At 32.2% G+C, this 19,999-nt stretch overlaps 1 protein-coding gene across 6 annotated transcripts in view; it reads left to right on the forward strand.

Moving 5' to 3' along the window:
* Positions 1-19,999, forward strand: part of GUF1 (GTP binding elongation factor GUF1) — a 39,801-nt gene that overhangs the window by 3,659 nt on the left and 16,143 nt on the right. For 2 of the 6 annotated variants that reach the window (XR_009701094.1, XM_061192227.1), the window contains exons 5-16: positions 268-345; positions 1,964-2,047; positions 5,412-5,476; positions 5,999-6,202; positions 7,685-7,824; positions 8,950-9,073; positions 9,423-9,555; positions 10,378-10,521; positions 11,467-11,600; positions 13,920-14,021; positions 14,894-15,013; positions 16,285-16,321. Coding sequence is in view for 5 of the 6 variants with exons in the window: in XM_061192227.1 (XP_061048210.1) it covers positions 268-345; positions 1,964-2,047; positions 5,412-5,476; positions 5,999-6,202; positions 7,685-7,824; positions 8,950-9,073; positions 9,423-9,555; positions 10,378-10,521; positions 11,467-11,600; positions 13,920-14,021; positions 14,894-15,013; positions 16,285-16,321 (1,365 nt within the window). In the remaining variant the exon portion in view is untranslated. Of the gene's footprint in view, positions 1-265; positions 346-1,963; positions 2,048-5,411; positions 5,477-5,998; positions 6,203-7,684; positions 7,825-8,949; positions 9,074-9,422; positions 9,556-10,377; positions 10,522-11,466; positions 11,601-13,919; positions 14,022-14,893; positions 15,014-16,284; positions 16,322-17,149; positions 17,291-19,999 lie in introns of those variants that run through there. The other 4 variants (XM_061192226.1, XM_061192230.1, XM_061192229.1 and 1 more) reach the window with 4 other exon arrangements.

Raw genomic sequence — 19,999 nt, forward strand, 5'->3', positions numbered from 1 at the left:
CAAGAGTCCTTTGGGAGGCTTAGAGGTCGTTAAGGATCTGTGTTTTACTGCTTTGTCTCCAAAGCCTAACACAGTGCCCTCTAAAAACCATTTCCTGAACTGAAAGAAATTTTCACAGGGAATGATCCAGATGCATGGAAGTATAGATACCATAGTTTGCCTTGTACCTTTGCTTTTGATGAGGATGTGTGGAATGGTCTTGAATTACAACTTTTGCCATAAATGGTAGAATGATCATCTTAGTGTCTTGTGTCTTGGTATTTCCAGGGTATTCAAGCCCAAACTGTAGCAAACTTCTTTCTTGCTTTTGAAGCACAGCTATCGGTAATTCCAGTCATAAACAAGGTAATTTGTTAGCACAACAATGCTATTTATTATTTTACTTTGTAAACTGTATAAAGGAAAAGAAAAGTCAAAAATCTGCGTGTAACTTTTGACTCCCCACAAACTTAACTACTAATGGCCTACTGTTGATCGAAGCCTTACCAGTAGCTTAAACAGTCTCTTAATACATACTTTGTATGTTATATGTATTGTATACTATATTCTTACAATAAAGTAAGCTAGAGAAAATAAAATGCTAAGAAAATCATAAGGAGGAGAAAATATATTTACAGTACTGTATTTATCAATACCCTAAGTTTATGTCATCTGTTTATAAGGTGAATCATCTCTCAGTACTTACATCAATATTGTCTTAGGTGATACAGAACACCGTAGATGTTATATGTATTACTGACACTAGACATCAAAAAATTAAAACATAATGTGAAAAAGAACTTCATATTTATTTGTAGGTATAATGATTCACGCATTGATAATGATGAAGCAGAAATATGATTGCTTTATGGTATGATACTGTATGTGATTGCTTCATGGAAACCTAGCATATACACTAATAAATGAATCCTTATAAAGTTTTTATGGCATACAGTATACAGTCACATTCATAACAGTATTGGAAACATTACTACTTTTAAAAAAATATGCTTATATATAATTATAGGCTGATATGCAGTTTCTCCAGTTATGAGATGCATACTGTATGGTAATGTAATTCTTTGAAAGCAAAGTTATAAAACAGTAAGAAAACCAACACATTATTAATTTTATGTTAAATATCACTCATCTTATGCCTTTGCTAGGGATAGGCTATCCACTCAATACAAGTCTTGCACATGATGTTCTACAAGTGTATTTTTACATATTTATTGAAAAAAATCTGCATACAAGTGGACCTGTGCAGTTGAAACTTTTCAAGGGTCAGTTGTATATTGGTGGGATTTATTTCTTTGAATTGCATATGATAAAATTGCAACTCAAACTCCTATACCCTGGCATGTAGTTGAGAAGGTAGTCTCCCTGAATTACATGGAGTGATGGGGGGCTGTTTCTATAGTAAAGGGCAGGGCAGGCACAATAGTGTGTTGGACTAAACTATATAAAGGAAAAGAAAAGGACCTTATGAACTAGGATGAAACAGTGTAACACAGGACACTTAACAGTTAAGTGCTAAACTGAGCACTGTTGATAAAGCTTAACTTTTATATTTTAAAATTAATAAATTAAGAGTCTTAATTAAAAATCTGCATGGCATTCAGTTTTATTTTTTGATATTGAAGATAGGTTTAAAAGAAGCAAGGTTGCTTATAGGTAAGACAGTTTGTTGTTATAAGTTACATCTAACTTATAAAATCGGTTTACATGGTGTTATTGAACTCTTCTGCCTTGAATAGCTAAAGTTTCATGCTTGCTCTGCTGTCTGCCTATTTTCAGTGGCCATGCTTGTTAAAATTATATTGCCTTTTTCTAGATTATTCTTATTTTAATACTTTTGAAAATAAAATCATAAAGGGGTCAGTTAGTTTAAAAGCAGGTATGCTTTTATCTATCTCCAAATACCACTAATATATAATACATTTTAATTTAATTATATTAAGACATAATGAATTTTTTTTTTAAGATAGATCTGAAGAATGCTGATCCTGAAAGGGTTGAAAAACAAATTGAAAAGGTGTTTGATATTCCAAGTGATGAATGTATTAAGGTAAAATACTTTTTTTTTTTTTTGTAGAAGACTTGGTTTTACTTACAAAAATCTCAGGTAATTGGCCTAAGTATATTATTATCTTACAGTTCTACAAAGTTCTTTTTACTGATATTTCATTTGATCTTTGCCAAAAATCCCTATTACATGGTTAGGACAGATAGAAATTACTCTTATGATACAGTTGAAAGGACTAAGAGTCAAAGATTTTATCACTTTCTTAAGGTTATAGATCTAGTTAGCTAATGTGCCAGGGCTAAAATGTAGGCCTCCTGCAACTCTTTATAGTATTATTTCTTGTATGCCATTTTGCCTCTATGGAAATATTCTCTTCGAAGAGCAGGGTCAGACTAATTTCAAGGCATATGTACATATCATTCTTGGAAATAGATTTTATTTATATCAAAGTTGATACTGTTTTAAATTTGAATTTTTAAATTTACCTTTTAAATGGTGCTTTGGGTGTTAAATAGCCATCGCTGAACTGTGCTGTGCTACGTGCTTGTGTAGTAAGTCTGTCAGTGCAGTAATATAATGTTTAGCTTCCACTTTCAATCTTGTTTGAGTTTTGAAAAAGCAAGTTTCAGCTGATGAAGTGTTTTTTTTTGGTTTTTTTAATCTTAACACATTGGATGATTATGTAAACTTGGTAATAACTAGAAAAAGCAATAATTTTTTTCTTGGATATATACGTAGAATTTAATGATTTTTATTATTAAGAGGGACCTCATTGTAAGGCAGTTCTGAAATTATGGTATCATGACTTGGATTATGTTATATTGAAGTATAATTAACTGTTCAGATTTTAATAAATCTTTACAAAATTCATTCATATACTTAATTTGGTGTGTGCCAGCTAGGGACAACAGCAGTGAACAGTACAGGCAAGACCTTTGTCTCGTGTTTATATTCTGCTTGGGGAGGCACTCATTGAATAAGTAAAAAGAGAAGTAAGTATAGTAATTACTATGAGACAGATGTTATCAAGGAAATACATTCAACAGAGTGTATTGTTCCAGGTGGAATTACCATACTTAACAATGAAAAAAGTCTTTTTCTCAGAGAGGAGCAGTGATGCAGAGTAACTTAGGGAATTCTTCTCTGATGAACTGAGACTTGAAGAAATGAAGAGTTGGGAGAAATGCATTTCTGGAAGAGGAAGGAGCAAGTGTAAAGGCTTGGCGTATTTGGCAAGGTTTGGCATGTTTAAGGAACAGAAAGAAGGCAAGTTAGATGAAACGGCTTCGTAGGGTTAGGCGGGAATCAAGTCATTCTGGGACTCTTGCTGTGCTAAAGTGTTTAAAATTTTTAAGATAATGAAAGAATTTTAAAGCAAGAGAGGAAAATAAGCTGATCATTCAGGTTGTCTTATAGAGAATGGATTAAAAAAGGGTAAGAGGAGATATGGGGAAACCAGCTTGTAGTAGTAGCCCAGGTGCAAAATGGTGGTGGCTAAGTATGTGCTGCTGATGTTGCAGAAGTGGGCAAATTTGATGTGTATTTTGTGGATACAGTAGATTTTGCTGGTGTGTTATGTGTAGGGAAGTGAAATAAAGAATCATGGAGGGTTTGGATTTGAGGAACTGGTTGAATACTGGTATTTGTTAATATGGAGAGGACTCGGGGAGGAACAGACATAGTGGGAAAGTGAAAAGCTCTGTTTTGGACATAGTGGGTTTGAAATGTCTATTAGACATCCAAGTAGAGATATTGAATAAATCTACAATTCTGGCATTTGTGGAGAGGGCTGAGTCGAAGATATTTAAGAGTCTTTAGCATGTATGTAGTATTGAGGCCATGGAAATGGATGCCGTTTCCTAGGGAGGAAGTGTAGGTAGAAAAAGAGGTCCTAGAAGCCAGACTACATTATTATCAATTTGTAGGGGGTTTTGAATAAGAATTTGAGAAGGATTAGAGAGTAGGATTCAGAAGAGGAGGATGCGAGGATTGAGTTTTCAGAGAGGTGAGAATACACGTTGTAACAAGAGAGAAGGCAAAGAGTTTGTGTATACAGGTGCAGATGGATTTGTATGTTTGGGTAAAGGAGTTTTTGATGTTTTCTGTTTCCTTAAATGAAGTAAGAGGCAAACGTATCTGAGAGTGAATTGGCCATAGGGAAAATGTGTAGATTGAAAAGGAAGGTGGTGTGAATTATCTTAGTGAGCGACAATGTGAATTTAGTAAGGGATGTGTCCTGGGACTACCAGGAAGTGTTAACTGCACATTGAGATCTGTGGTCATGAACTTACAGAAACCAACCAGACCAGTTACTTGACTTTTCTCCAGCAATGTTAAGCTGCTCTGATTATAGGCATAGAAAAGGCACATAGTTGGATGCAGTCACAGTTGAGGTTTTACCAACTGCTTATGATAGAGAATAAAAAGTAGTTAAACAGAGTGATTACAAACAGTGGACCCTTGGAGTCTCAGCTGGGAAAAGAGGCAGGGGGCTGAATGGATACTGAAAAAAAAAAGTAGCCTATTCAGTGGATTAGAGGTTGTGATCTTAAAGGATTGTTGCAAAGAATGTACTAGAGTCTAAAGCAGTGGTTCTCATTAGGTGGTAGTTTTGCCCCTCAGGAAACATTTGGCAATGTCTGAAGTCCTTTTTTGTTGTCACACTGGGGGATGGATGCTACTGGCATCTTGTGGGTAGATGAGAATCCATGGATACTGTTAAGCATCTTACAGTTCATAGAACAGCCCCCCAAACAAAGAATTATCCAGCCCAAAATGTCCTTAGTGTCGAGTTGAGAAACTCTGATCTAGAGGGACTTTAAAAGGTAACAGGAAGTATTCACGGAATTGGGTTTGAAATAAAGATTTCAGAGATAGTTCAATTACTGGTAATGACAAAGGTGAGTCAGATACACATGTGTTTTGAGTCTTTTGGCCTGTATTTTCAGTGTGAGAACAACAGTAATAATATGCCCTACAGTTAACCTGTATGATATCCACATACATTGTTTATTCACACAGCAACCTTGAGGTTTAGGTAAAATATGAATAATCAGTTCATTTATCAGATGAAGAATTTGAAGCTTAAAGAAATGTGTGTTGTTTGAAGTCATTTATTACATGTGGAGTGATGATTATAACCCAGATTTTTTTGAACTCTTAGTCCACTGTTCTTTCAATACCATAATCAGAATGCTTTTGTAATTTAATACCAGAGAATCACCTAACTGTAATGGAAGGGCAGTTGTTGATACATTATATGCTTTGTGCTTCCTTTTACCAAGTTCTTCAAGCAAATTGATAACTTTTAGAGTTCTTTTTCCCTTCTAATTATAAAGCTCAGTCACAAGAATAGAAAAGTGAAGTCTTAACTTTTTCAGTGTTTGTTTCACATACATATTTTTAGATTTCTGCTAAACTTGGAACGAATGTTGAAAGTGTTCTTCAGGCAGTCATCAAAAGAATACCCCCGTATGTATTTTGCTCTTTTTATACTATTTGTTTAACAGTACAAGGTCCATCAATTTGATCTGCTATTTTAGCTTAGTAGCTATGGCAAATGTACTCTTTGCAGTTAGTGAGAATAAATTTTTAATTTATTTTTAGTAACATATAGAAGGCAAATACAGTATAGAAAAATAAAAGAAAAAAGGATGATAGGGATCTCTTAACAATTATTGCAATAGACTTGAATACATTGGTAGTTATTGTTTTTTTCTTAATCCTGAACAAATATATTTCATCAGTTTCATAAGTAATTTAAAAACAGTCATTTAAAATGTATTTAAAACTTGAGGTCGAATTAAAACTAATATAGGCATTATACCTTATAGAAAGGTCCTTTTATTTTGGCTGTCAGTTAATCAACCTTTCTCAAGTACTAGAATAAATTAAGCATAATATTTGAGTTAAAAAGGCATTATATTAAGATTTTAATTTATTTATTATTTAATTTTAATTTATTAGTGTTTGTTCTTTACTTATTTTTAATAGTCCTAAAGTGCATCGCAAAAATCCCTTGAGAGCTTTGGTATTTGACTCCACCTTTGACCAGTATAGGGGTGTGATTGCCAATGTAGCATTATTTGATGGAGTGGTTTCCAAAGGAGATAAAATTGTATCTGCGCAAACTCAAAAGACATATGAAGTTAACGAAGTAGGAGTTCTGAATCCTAATGAGCAGCCAACTCACAAACTGTAAGTAATCTGCATTAGTAATTAAAAGACACTTGTATGTGTTTCTGTCACAGCCTTTCTTAACCTGGTGCGCTTAGAATGATCCCAATTTGGTAACTTAGAAAAAAAACAAAGCCTGATTATTGAATGCAACTACATAGTGAATCCTCTTTCACGAAGAATCTCATGTGTGAGGGACAGTAGGAATTTGATGTATTTTTTTATTCCTTTTGACTGGCCACAAGTAATTTTATATTCTGGTTGCAGACTGGGTCCAACATTGATGTACTTGATGAGACAGTGAAAGAGATAGTTCTCCCATCCATATCCATATCCATACTGGGTATCAATTTTTGACATTTAATTTTTTTGTAATTAGATTTTTCAACATAAAATAGTGAAGAAAATTCGATAATTGTTTTCTTTAGTGTGGAATTCATGGTAAAACTTTGATTAACAAGAATTTATGGAGTGTGAGGTTAGCAAGGTAGTGTACATTATAAAACTGAGTTCTGAGTTCACTTATAAAACAAATATTTATTGAGTGCCTATTCCATCAGTACCCCAGATACTAAGATAGATTACCTTGGGCACATAGTTTTCTAAGGTCTTTGTTTCATCATTTGTCAAATTCAAGATATGAACCAGGTGACTATATAGGTCACACTTGATAGTTTAATGTTTTATGTCTAAAACTGCACTATTTTGTCATTTTTTATGTAATTGAAAGTCATAAAGTCTATTGTAATTTTACTCAAATATTTCTAAAATGTGTCTATATTCTTATTTAAGTATAGTTGATTTACAGTATTATATTAGTTTCAGGCGTACAGCATTATGATTCAGTATTTTTATAGATGATACATTAAGAGTTATTGCAAGATAATGGCTATAATTCCCTGTGCTATGCAAAGTCTGTCTATATTGTGTCGCATATATATTGACAATTACTGTATCTTTAGTAAAGATTTTTGTACCTCATCCTAAATGGAAATTATCATTTAGGAAGTTTGCTTTAAAAAAAAAAAAAAAGCAAAAAAAAAAGCTCCAACTCTGAAATCTTGGATTTGCTCTTTTCCTTCAAGAGGCACATCAAACAGATAATCAGATTTGTTGAGAGTTCACGTTTTTTTGCTTGGTTAAAATTGTTCTTTTCTTTTTTAAAGGACATTTGTAATATAATTCATTAATAAATATTACAAGGAGTGTTTTATGTTTCTGCATTTATCAGTTTCACTGTTGTTTAATATGCAGAGGTGGGCAGTCATTAAGAAGGTCCCTAGGCTTATTGTATTGCAGAGGTCCTTGGTAATGGATTCTAAGGCATGGGATGTTCTTTTGCTGACGATTCTTAGAGTTGAGAATTGATATGTAGCACTTAGTTTCAGTTTGATGAGGTTTTGTTTGGAAAGTGTGATCATTTCCTAGAAGAGTAGAGCTAATTGTGAGTATGCACATGAAACATTAAAACAGTAAATATTTCCATATAATAATTTTATTTAGATATGCAGGACAGGTGGGCTATCTGATTGCTGGGATGAAAGATGTCACTGAAGCACAAATAGGAGATACATTATATTTACATAAACAACCAGTGGAACCCTTGCCTGGGTTTAAATCAGCGAAGCCAATGGTATTTGCAGGTGAGGAGCGCACATATTCAAAGGATAAGGCCCAGTTTACTCTAAATTGAAATAAAAAGTATTAGAAATACTCATTTTAAATAGCAGCTAATTCCTGTTAAAATAACAGTTACTCTATTTTTCTTAATTTTTTTTTTTGTGTGGGTGTGCTATTTACATACCAGTTAATTGCATATGTATGGTGAAACTTTATGTGGGAGATAATTTCCTAAATTTTTTTTAGGACTTCTTAAAAATTAACCTTTTAAACAAGCCCTCTGATATATTGGAAGAGCACAGTAATATGAACTTCCTTCTTGTTTCACTAGAGAGTAGGTCATTATATTTGAAATACTTTTCTAATTAGGATGTTTTTATTACTAATTATCAGTGGACATTTACTGAGTGCCTTCCCCTTAGCTGACCTTTCTTTAATACTGTATTATACTAGTATAGACATGGCAGAGAAGAGTGTCACCTCATGTATGCATAACTTCAGAACCTCTTATTTCTGCATTATATTACATACATTTGAAAAAGGAAGACCTGGTTGAAGGTCATCTGGTTACTCTGTACTGGGTATCCAGTCCTTGTTTTCTCCCTTTTGTATCTCTCATTGGGAATTATAAATGTTGTTTAACTCTCCCTGCCCCTGTTAAGACAAAGTCAAGTCATTTGGATTTTGAAGAACTTAAGAGGTGAGGACTTGGGTTTGAGGTGAAAGAGAATCTGATGAATCAGTAGTTCTTGTTTTCATTTCTACCTCTGCTTTTTATCTGCTAATGGAATTTCATTTGTGGTTGTGGATGTCTTGCACTTTTGTTTCTTAAAATAAACACAATGTATTTTCCTAATAGGCTTAATTCCCATGGTTCTTTTTTGTTTTCTCTGTATTTTTTGCAAAAGCAAAAACATCACTTTGAGTGTGAATGTAGTGGTAAATTCAAAGTTTATGAAACTCGCAAAATACTTTGAAGCCGATTTAACTTAATATTTATAGTTTTCTTAGCAAACCAGTATTTTGGTCAGTGAAATACAGAAAGTAATTTAAAAGCTAAGCGATTAATTTTGAACTTGGCAGCAGCGCATATTAGCTTTTCTAGGCAGCGTTTCACATGTGATAATTAGAAATCATTGTGTCCCCAGGAATGTACCCTATAGACCAATCTGAATATAATAACCTGAAGAGTGCTATAGAAAAACTGACTCTAAATGATTCCAGTGTGACAGTTCATCGGGATAGTAGCCTTGCCCTAGGTGCTGGCTGGAGGTAAGATTCAGTTACGTTGTAGTGTTACATTTTTATTGAAAAGTAAAGTTTAAATGGTTTATTGCTCTTTAACATTTCTGAAGATAAGTTCATATTAGTGTAAAATGAACTAAACAATGTCTGCCTATTTCTCACTGTGGATTCATATTCTGTGGGTAAGTTTTAAAGCTGTTTTACCAATGGAAGATTTTATCTTATTTAATGAATTTATGTTAGCACTTAATTATGATGTGATAGATTGAATGACTCTTTTGATTCACTCCTCCCCCACAAAGTAGCAGTATATTCATCAAAGAAAATACAGCCTGTGGGACATAAACATTTTGGAGTTTGTCTTTTTCTCCCCCAGGTTAGGATTTCTTGGACTTTTGCATATGGAAGTTTTCAACCAGCGACTTGAGCAAGAGTATAATGCTTCTGTTATTTTGACAACCCCTACTGTTCCATATAAAGCTGTTCTTTCATCAGCAAAATTGATAAAGGTACTGTTGTGAGTCAGCATACAAAGGAAAACTGAAAACTCAATAAATGTATGTGTGTGTGTATGTGTGTGCAGAATACAAGAGAAATATTTTAGTACACCAGTAGCTGAATAGCTATTAAAACTAAATATTTCTTGATTAATAGTAATAAAAGTTGAATTACCTTATGATGGAGAAGTTACTTGAGAACTAATTTATGCAGTATTTTTCTTAACCTGATAAAACCTCCACATTATCAATACTAGTCTGTTACTAAGGGTAAAAAGTAGAGTTAGTTCTGAAAATACTGTTCTAAATTCAGCACAAAGATTAAGAGTATAATTTCGGTCATAAGTAATTCATCTTATGAAAAGTAAAGCATTCTCTCCTACGTGGTTGTAGGAAATTTTAGATTTCAAGTTAACAGTAGAGACAATATTGTATTCAGTCTAAGTGGCAATCTATTCATTTTAAACAAATATTAGCTTTGGCATCTGTAAATATTTTCCAACAAAATTAACTTGGGAAACTACTTACAGTGCCTTATAAGGGGCAGATTAAAATGTATTCTTCCATCATGTTTTTCTAAGTGGTGTATACAATGTGTTTAGTAAATGTCAATAACCAGAATATATTAATGATGGTTATTAATGTTAAGGATTACAGTTGGAGAGTTTTTAATCTAAAGTGTGTTAAGATAATATTCTAACCTTTAAGAATTCTTTTGTTTTTATTCCAACACATTCAATAACAATAAATTCTAATATATATTATAAATAACAAATTTAAAAACATTGTTATTAAGATTTCTTTTTAACTATTGGTGATTTTTCTTATTTTTAGGAATACAGAGAAAAGGAAATTACAATCATCAATCCTGCACAATTCCCTGATAAGTCAAAAGTAACAGAATATTTGGAGCCGATTGTTTTGGGCACCATTATCACACCAGATGAATATACTGGAAAAATAATGATGCTTTGCCAGGTATAAATGTAATACTGTTTGATACAAAAGTAAACTTTAGTCTTCTCAAACAGTGGTACCCAGCTTAGGTTTTGAATTGTTTCTCTCGGCAGTGCACATTGAATTTAACAAAAGAAATTTTCATAAAGATCTATATCTTTATATATTTTACCTCTTTATACATGTAGATATACATATATATAATTACAGTATTTTGATTTTTAAATAAGAAAATAGAGCCAGAATTTTTGATCATCTGTGTTAGTTTATTGAATTGATATTTTAGCCTAAAGGAAAGGAATTTGATGCCCTTTTAACTTGAGTAGCTAAAAGTATAATTTCCTTTCGCCATTTTGAGTATTTGAAATTGAGTATCATTTGAAAGATAATTATAATACTTTAGAGACCTTTGTTTGGAAGGTACTCCTCAGTTTGCTTTAGTTCTTGCCACATTGTAATAAATGATTTAATCCACAAATTTGATATAATCATAGTCCTTAAAAAGTACATACTTGAAATATTCTGACATATATTGAAAAGAACTCTCAAATGATGACTAGTGGACTTGAATTTTAATTGTCTTGTCACAAAAAAATTTAACTTTAGTCACTTAATTTCTCTGGGCCTAAATTTCTTTTATTTGTAAAATAAGAAATTAGAACTTTGACTTTATCTGTAGCTAATTTGATTTATTGTTAAATGAAATACTGTATAATTAAAAAAGACAAAGTAGTTTGATAAAGACAAAGGATTAAAAGCTTTGGTAGCAAGTATATTGTAATTGAGATACAAAGTGGTTCTTCCTGTATTATAAATATTGGTCAGATGTTTTTACTAGACCATTAAAAAAATATTCCTTCAGTTTGCCCACTCTTTAAAGTTGATAATTGACATCTTTCTGTATTCATTAAATAAACCATCATTTGAATAGGTTATCATTCAATACATTTTTTATTCCCTTTTCAGGCTCGAAGAGCAGTTCAGAAGAATATGATGTATATTGATCAAAATAGAATAATGCTTACATATCTCTTCCCTTTGAATGAAATTGTGGTGGATTTTTATGATTCTTTGAAATCTCTGTCTTCTGGATATGCTAGGTAAAAATTTAATGGGAAACTCTGATACCTGGACAAATTTTTTTGAAATATTGACCAGCAGGTGTTTACTAATACTCCACTTATTTAATCTCAGTGATCTTGAAGATGGTTGAGAATCACACTGTAAGGTTAGAAAAGCTTGGAGCAACCTTATAGGTGTTACAGAGTACTTGTAATTTGCTTAATGGAAGAATGAATTTCTTTGATTCATCAAACTATTACTCCTCTCTTAATGGCAACAATTTTAGTGCCCTGTTCATGAGAGTTGTACTCCTGTATGTCGATTAAAAATTATAATAATTTGAAAAAGCTACTATGACCTCAGTGACACTTTTAAAATGTATTTGTATGTTATGTAATCCTAGGAGCATCTGTGTACATTTGGAAAATAGAAGTACATATTTAGTCTGTAAAAAATGCTGCGTGTGCCCCTGTATTTGTGAACACTTCAATAACTTGGTCTTCTCAGGAATAAGTGGTCTGCATCATGAAAACCATTATCTTATCCCATAAAAGTACATGGAGGAACAGCCTGGTAAAACTGAAGGAAGAGTATAGCATTGTGGGAGTATTTTTTGTTAAGGCAAACAACTCTAGGTGCCCTTAGTGTCCTAAAATTCTACATTACTGGATAGCATATACTAGGATATAAAGGAAATGTAAAATATAATGGGGAAGTTGATGGAAAAGTAAATGTTCACATCTGTAAAACATGCATGAATGTGCATTCATACTTAAAATTAACATTCAAAGAAAAATCCCAGCGTTTTGAAGAACATGCTACAGTGACCTGGAAGTTTACTTTGTGAAATGAGCTTTTCAGTGAAGAGAGTCAGCATAACTCATGATACAAAGGAATCTTCTTTGTTTATTTGTATTGAGAATTTATTTTTTCTAATACATCACCGAATTTTTTTCCTGTCTTCTTTCAGACAAGAGCTTGAGCAAATAAGTAACAATGTAATTTAAAATAAACTGAATTGAGGCAGCAAGTTGTTAAACAATTACTATAATTAAAAGAATGATTACTAAGTGTTTATAACACTTTTAACAAAAGTCTGCGAATTCTAGTTTGCATTTGGGTACCACTTTCTGAGTTAAGTGGTCTTAAAAATCTTTTAGCTTGGAAAATTAAATATATTTCACATTAAGTGAGAGAACATGGTTTATTTTGAACTATGTAAAAATAATTCCAGCTTCCAAAATTAAGGTAATTCTTACGTGCAAAAATGCATGTGGATAATTTTTCATATTCTAAAAAATTGAAATTCTAAGATTTTGGAGCATAGAAAATTATAAAGCTGTAAACAAGGTAGAAAGTCTAGGGACTAAGTCTCTGTCTTATCTCCTCTTATTCTGCATAGTACTTAACATAGTACCTTTATATAGTATATGATTAATGATGTTTGTTGAATAAAGAAAGGATTTTGGCAACACTTTAGACAGTAATCAGGTTTTAGAGAGTATTAGTGTCACTTAGTGACCTTCCTGCTGAAAACCTTTCGAAGCCAAACATTTGCAACTCTAGGCACCGGTTTGTTTTAAAATTAAGGCAGGAGGAATACACATGTTCTCGTCCATAACTGCAAAGACATGAAAGCATAATTGAAATTTTCTTTCTCATAAGACATCAGTTTTGTAAGTTAAACTTGTTCTGATTAGCACTTTAAGCTTTGACCATATCGTTAATAGAAATAGTTGACACTTACTAAATGCTTATTGCGCTCAGCTAGGCTCTGTTCTTAACACTTTTTATGTGCTAGGCTGTTCAAGTGCTTTACATGTATTAACTCATTTCATTCTCAAAAAAGCCCTGTGAAGGTTCACACTGAAGAGCCATATATGAAGTCCAGAAGTCTCATTTATTAATGGCTGCTTAGCACTGTCATAGCATTTATTTAACTGGTAATAGAAAACTAAAAAGAAACCCAACTCATGAGTCTGAGAATGACTCACTAGAGTATACTGTTGTCTACAGCCAGCCAGCTGCTAGGAGGGAACATTGGGTAGGTGACATTTTCTTTCAGTGATCCATTTTCCTAGCCTGGCTTCACAGTTTTTTCCCCTTCCTTCAGTAGAGCATGTTCCCCTTGATTTTTGTACCTAATTTCATAAATGCAAAAAGATGAGGAAGTTTGTTCCTTACCGTGGTCATGTAGATCCATTCATCTGAAATTTATATGTAACATTTTGTTTGAAAGTTAGATCTTTTGGGAAGGATATGGTGGGAGGTATAAAAAAGGTATTTAAAAAGAAAAAATATGTAATCTCTTGGGAAATATAATGTTCATCTATCACTTGGACATTTTTCCTTGTTAGTTTTGACTACGAAGATGCAGGCTACCAGACTGCAGAACTTGTAAAAATGGATATTCTACTGAATGGAAATATTGTAGAAGAGCTAGTAACTGTTGTACACAAGTAAGTTGAATAGAAACTAATCACAGAATGTGAAAGTACCCACTTTTTGACATGTTTTCATTTAATTATTGGTTGCTCATTTTTATTTGACAGCTACATTTTGAAAACTTAAAGGTAATTAAATTTCCATGTACTAGTTTTTCCTTCCATTCTTTTTCCATGCTTCTCTTTCCAAACTGTTAAAAGGAGAACAGAATTACAATAGCCAAAAATAGTAGTGTCATGGAAAGAAGTGTTTCCCTTACCACATGAGACAAAGTAAAAGAAAATGTTTTTTAAACTATGATAAATTTAGAATTGAGAACAAAAAGTTTTTTATTTTCATTAAAACTTTTATAATAATGAAAAATGAAATCCCCTGTATGTTCAAGAAATAGTGGATTGGTTAAAATAAATTATGGGGCACCCATATAATAATCTATTAAGCCATTAAAATTATATTGTAGAGTAATATTTGGTGATGTAAAAAGTGTCTATTAAGTAAAAAAGGTAGAATATATCATAAACACTGTGATCCAAACTGTAAAAAACAATTAAATATAAATATGTATGCAGAAAAATAACTACAAGGATGGATATATGTTTAACAAACATTCTAGAATGTTTTACAGTGGTATTCTATGGGTGAGGGAAGCCCATCAAGGAATGGTTTTTATTCTCTAATGTATGTTTTGCTAGATTTTCTGTAATAGATTGTTAGTTTTGCAATCAGAAAGGTCATATATGATTCAGAGATTAAGTGATGCTTATGTTAAACAAGTTCCATTTGTATCTCCTTAATAGCCTTTACATTGACTATGCATATTAACTAGAAAGCTACTTTAAATATTCTTATTTAGGATATGTGAATAACTGCATTTTTTCTATCTCAGAGACAAAGCATACTCTGCTGGCAAAGCCATATGTGAACGTCTGAAGGATTCTCTTCCTAGGCAGCTGTTTGAGATAGCAATTCAAGCTGCTCTTGGAAGCAAAATCATTGCAAGAGAAACGTGAGTTGAAATTCATTTTTGTTCCCTGGTTGGTTTTAGCAGTGATATACGTAGAAAATGAAAGAATATTAAAAAACTTAACATTGTCCTAAAATTTATTCCTACTTACATTAAGAAACATTAATCTCTTAATTCTACTAAAGTGATGACTGTTACTTTGAATTACTTACACGACACTTTTGGGTGATAATTATTTAGTTATTAGTATATATGCTGTGAGGAGTTTTATTTCCACTTATTTTATTCAGTGACCCCACTGAATTTCATGGTTACCGGATTTCTGTAAAGTTTTTATGGTTTTATCCCTTTAAGTAGATTATAAACTAATAGGAACTGGAATTAAAAAGGTTTTGCAGGTAATTCTTCCAAAAGACAAAACTAAATTATGATTTTTACTTGAAGCATTTAATATCACTTCCTCAGAGCTAGTCAGGTTGTAAATTGTAAAGGTGAGAGAGGAATGCTGGTATCATGTTAGGCTTCAGGGGTGTGCAGTAGTCTTGGGATAAATAGTAAGCCTGTATTTGCAGTGAATTTCATTTCCTAACACTATTTTGCTTTAGTTATTTTGTGTTTCATAACTGCCCAGAGATAAGGCAGAGTGAAGTTTATTTATAATAAGGGAACATCCAGGAAAATGCAGTTTAAAACAGTTAGCAAATAATCATTCAAACATAAATGTGCTGAGGTAGAGAATACCTTAAAGAAAAAGAAGACTTTTATATCTTCTTATGGAATACAAAAAAGTGGAGCTATTTTCAAATTTTGATCCTCCAAATTTCTCAGATACATTATAGAAATAGTTTATTGCTGCTTAAATGGGTTTTATAAAATATATTGTTCTTTATATTCCTAGTCACTCTTGACCCACATTCGGTAGAGTTAGTAATGAGATAATAACCATTTTAGTTTTTTTGGTAGTGGTAGTAGTAGTAGTATTTTTAGGTTGAGCTGGAAATGACCTTTTATAATTGTTGTAATCAAGCTCACACCATGCTTAAATTTGACCTCAAGACTGCCCACAAGCCTTGACCTTTTTTTATTCTTAACAAAGTTTGTGTTGATATTCATGTTGAATTAACTTTCTACTTTATTCCAAATACATGAAAATAAATACAAGAGCATTTAAGCTATCTAATTATTTGCTTACGGCAATTTTATATAGGTGTGATCTGATCTTAATATCTTTACTAAAGGGGAGATTGATTTTGAAAATAAGTACTTTTAAATAGTATAAGTTATGTACTTACACAAAACTTTCTCATTTACAGTGTGAAAGCCTACAGGAAAAATGTTTTGGCAAAATGCGTACGTATCTACATGTGTTCTATTTTGTAATAATATATCTATTTTATAAGTTTAGAATCAGAGGGGGTATAAATACATTGGTTTCCATTGTTGGTTTTTATAATACCCTTTATCTCATCTCCACGTTTTCTTTTTAAATAGGTAAATTTCAGCTTGACTTTAATAATAGCGTACTCATTTTGATCACATTTTCCCATCTTTTTAAAATTTTCCTTATGTGCAACTAAGAACATTTTTGTAACAGTTATGATCAGGATAATGTTTTATTGTTTTAATTTATAAGGACAGATTTTGAAGACAATGACTGTGTCTTACAGTGGGAGTTGAAACAAATTGAAATCCATCTCTCCTGCATTACTTTGCCAAGTTTGCTGTTTCGTCCATTAAAATAAAAGATTAAGTTTTTATGAGAATTAAATGATAAATGCTTTTTCTAAATCCTTAGCATAGGGACTGACACATTTAAGCCTATGTGAGTCTCTGTATTAGACTACAGCTATATAATCTAAATTTCAGGCCCTTGAATCTGTAAGGAGATGGGTAACTTTTCCTTGACATGCATAATGTTGTACTGGGTTTCCTTGAGGATCTTCATCTCCTTCCAAAAACAAATAAATAAAGCCTTTATCATTCTTTTGAGAAGACAGTAAAATTAGGATCTGCTTGGAGGTAACTTTGGAAGTTACCCTTAGGAAGACACTTTGCAGGTGTCTACTTCATGGATAATAATTGTAAAGTTTTTGTAATTGTATTGATGTCTCTAGGTAATTGTAGGATTATTTTTCTGTGGAGTGATTTGGACTTGTAGTTTTTAAAAATGTTTTTCAGTATGGTGGTGATATTACCCGAAAGATGAAACTTTTGAAGAGACAAACAGAAGGAAAGAAAAAACTAAGGAAAGTTGGCAACGTTGAAGTTCCAAAAGATGCTTTTATAAAAGTTCTGAAAACACAATCTGATAAATAATTGATGGGAAAATATAAGGAATTTTCATAAATTAAAAATTGTGTATCTTTTAATTTTTCTTCGTAATTTATAATATGTTGAACACAACAAAATGAAAATTATAAAATTTGCTTGTTATTTTCCAGGTTTTCAGTTTTAAATAACCTCTTGGCTTTTCTTTGAAAGAGAGTCATGGGTGGGTAAGAGCATAGATTCTGAAGCCATATTGCCTGGTTTCAAATTTCTGTTCCACCACTCACTAGGCAAAGTGACGTTGGCCAAATTACCCTCTGTCTACTTACTCTTTAGTAAAATCAGGATTATACTATTACTTACCTCCATAGGCTGTGAAGATTAAATGAAATATGTTTAAAATATTCAGAAGACTGCATGACACCTAGTCAGTGCTCAGTGAATCTTAATTTTTCAAGCATATTCCTTACTCACACTAAAAGGCCCCATACTTAAGATTCTATCTAGTTTCAAGCCCAAGATAAAATATTTTCATAATCACCTTAAGTATCAACTTGTTAGATGGATATATTTAGATGAAATATATGAATGTTATTAAATATTCAAATAACATAGTATCTAGACATGTACTCTAGTTTTTCATAAAATTTTTACAAATGTTACTTTGAAACTAGACAGTTTACATAAGCATATAAATTAAAATAAGGATAGGGGCTGTCTTATGCTGAGAATTAAAATGCATTTGTGCGAAGTGATAGATGTTTGATATTAGCAGCAGCTGTTATTAATGAGTTTAATAATTACTGCCTAGATTTCATAATTGAGGAGACTGAGTAAATAACTTAAGGTCACATAGCCAGTAAACGGTTGTCTTACTTTCAAAGCATGTCTACTCAGTCAATAAACAAACCAGAGGGCAGATTGTATTACAGTAAGATAAAATAATTCAGCCATTGATTTTTGTCCTTTACTTTGAATGAATTGAATGAGGTTAATGTCTTCTAGGGATAAGACTATCAGTGATAAATTTTATACAAGGTGGTTATGAGATAATTATAAATTCAGATAGTGGGGATTTACCTAAAATTGTGTATGGAGGTTAAATAACCTGTGGCTTAGTCCTAGTTACATAAATTAATCAACTGTCTTCCCTATTTCTTCTTGCTCTGGTAGAACAGATGAATTATGAGATCTCATGACAAAAGTATCAATATTTTAGAAAATGGCAGTATTTTTGAAACTAGAAAAGCATTTTAATGTAATTTCTAAGACAAGGTGTTCTACCATTATTGCCAGGGGAAAGTTACAAGTTGGTACTTGGCACATAATATGTACGGTGTGTCTACTATTTAGTATTTGTGTCTTATTAGTATGCTTACAGTTTGGATACTTTTTTTTCCCCTTTAACCTCTGACTTTTTAGGAAAGTTTTACTTGTAGTAATAGTAGTACAGAGTATTTTCCAGATTTTTTAGCATACTCTTAAGTTCTCTCCCCTGGCCACTCTCCTAAACATGACTGAGAGTTGTGTATCCCCCAGAGGACCTTATATTACTAAGATTTTTGTGTACGTTAAAATAACAAACTATTAGTATTAGAATAGCCACCATTTATTGAGTTTAATATGTGACAGCCACCGTGCTGAGCTCTATAGACAATTCCCTCATTCAAACTACATGGCAATGGAGGTACAGGCACCATTACCATCTCATTTCACAGGGGAAGAAGCTCAGACTTATGTATCAGTATTGTCCAACAACATCACAGCTCTTGACAGCTGGGATTCAAACAGTGGTTTCTTTCTCCAAACCTCAATTCTTAGCTACCATGCTTTATTGCCTCTTGTGGAAATATCTTCAGTAGACTTAGTTTTTTGCTTAACAGCAGCTTAGCTCCTGAGTTAGGGAGTTAAAGTGGCAGGAAAGCAGTTTGCTGTGGACCTTGAGTATATGGACTTCGAACTTAAAGGGCAGTGATGGAAAGGAGATTTTAGACTCTGTTTCAGCTAGCACATTTAAAGCACAGAAATAACAGCTGAACCGTGCACCAATCTTTAGCTTTTTCACTAAACTATATGACCTTCTAAGGTAGTTTGCACTAACCAATACTTTATTACCAGGCGTGGGACTGGGAGATAATACTGATTTCACTTACTGTTCAAAAACCATTTATAATACTTAAGGCTATTAGAAGTTCATTATCTAGAATTAAAGCAGCATATTTTATCCTAACAGTCCTATTTTTTATTTTTAGATTTGCTATTTAAATGTTTTAAGGAACTGTAAATACATTTCAGTCACATAGGCAATTAAGCAGGTATGTAAGTGATGCTTCTACTAGGTGGACTTATAAAAAGCAAAATATGCAGAGAAGAGGAAGCATATTTTACTCCCCAAGGAGCAGAACTAAGAATTAATTATAGGCAGAGACATTGTCCTTTAATTTAAATCTAATTGCATAATGACAACAAATAAAAAGTAAACGCAAGCTCATAGCTACTGTTAATTGTTAGAATCTTTCAGATGTATGTGTTCAATTTCACTGTTGGAAATAAAATTTAGATAACTTACATTTGTTTATTATAAGCTTTATTTGAGTTAAAGATAGAAAACAATATACTTTTATAAGTATACTTTTATACTTTGCAATTTAATAATGCAAGTTGTTATGGCAATCTAAAATAGTTTACAGTAATTTCTTTTATATTATACTTCATCATATGATCCTTTTAGACATTATATATGTGTAAGGAATAAAGCTA

This window comes from Eubalaena glacialis, chromosome 5 (genome assembly GCF_028564815.1).
Source record: "Eubalaena glacialis isolate mEubGla1 chromosome 5, mEubGla1.1.hap2.+ XY, whole genome shotgun sequence".
Lineage (NCBI taxonomy): Eukaryota > Metazoa > Chordata > Mammalia > Artiodactyla > Balaenidae > Eubalaena > Eubalaena glacialis.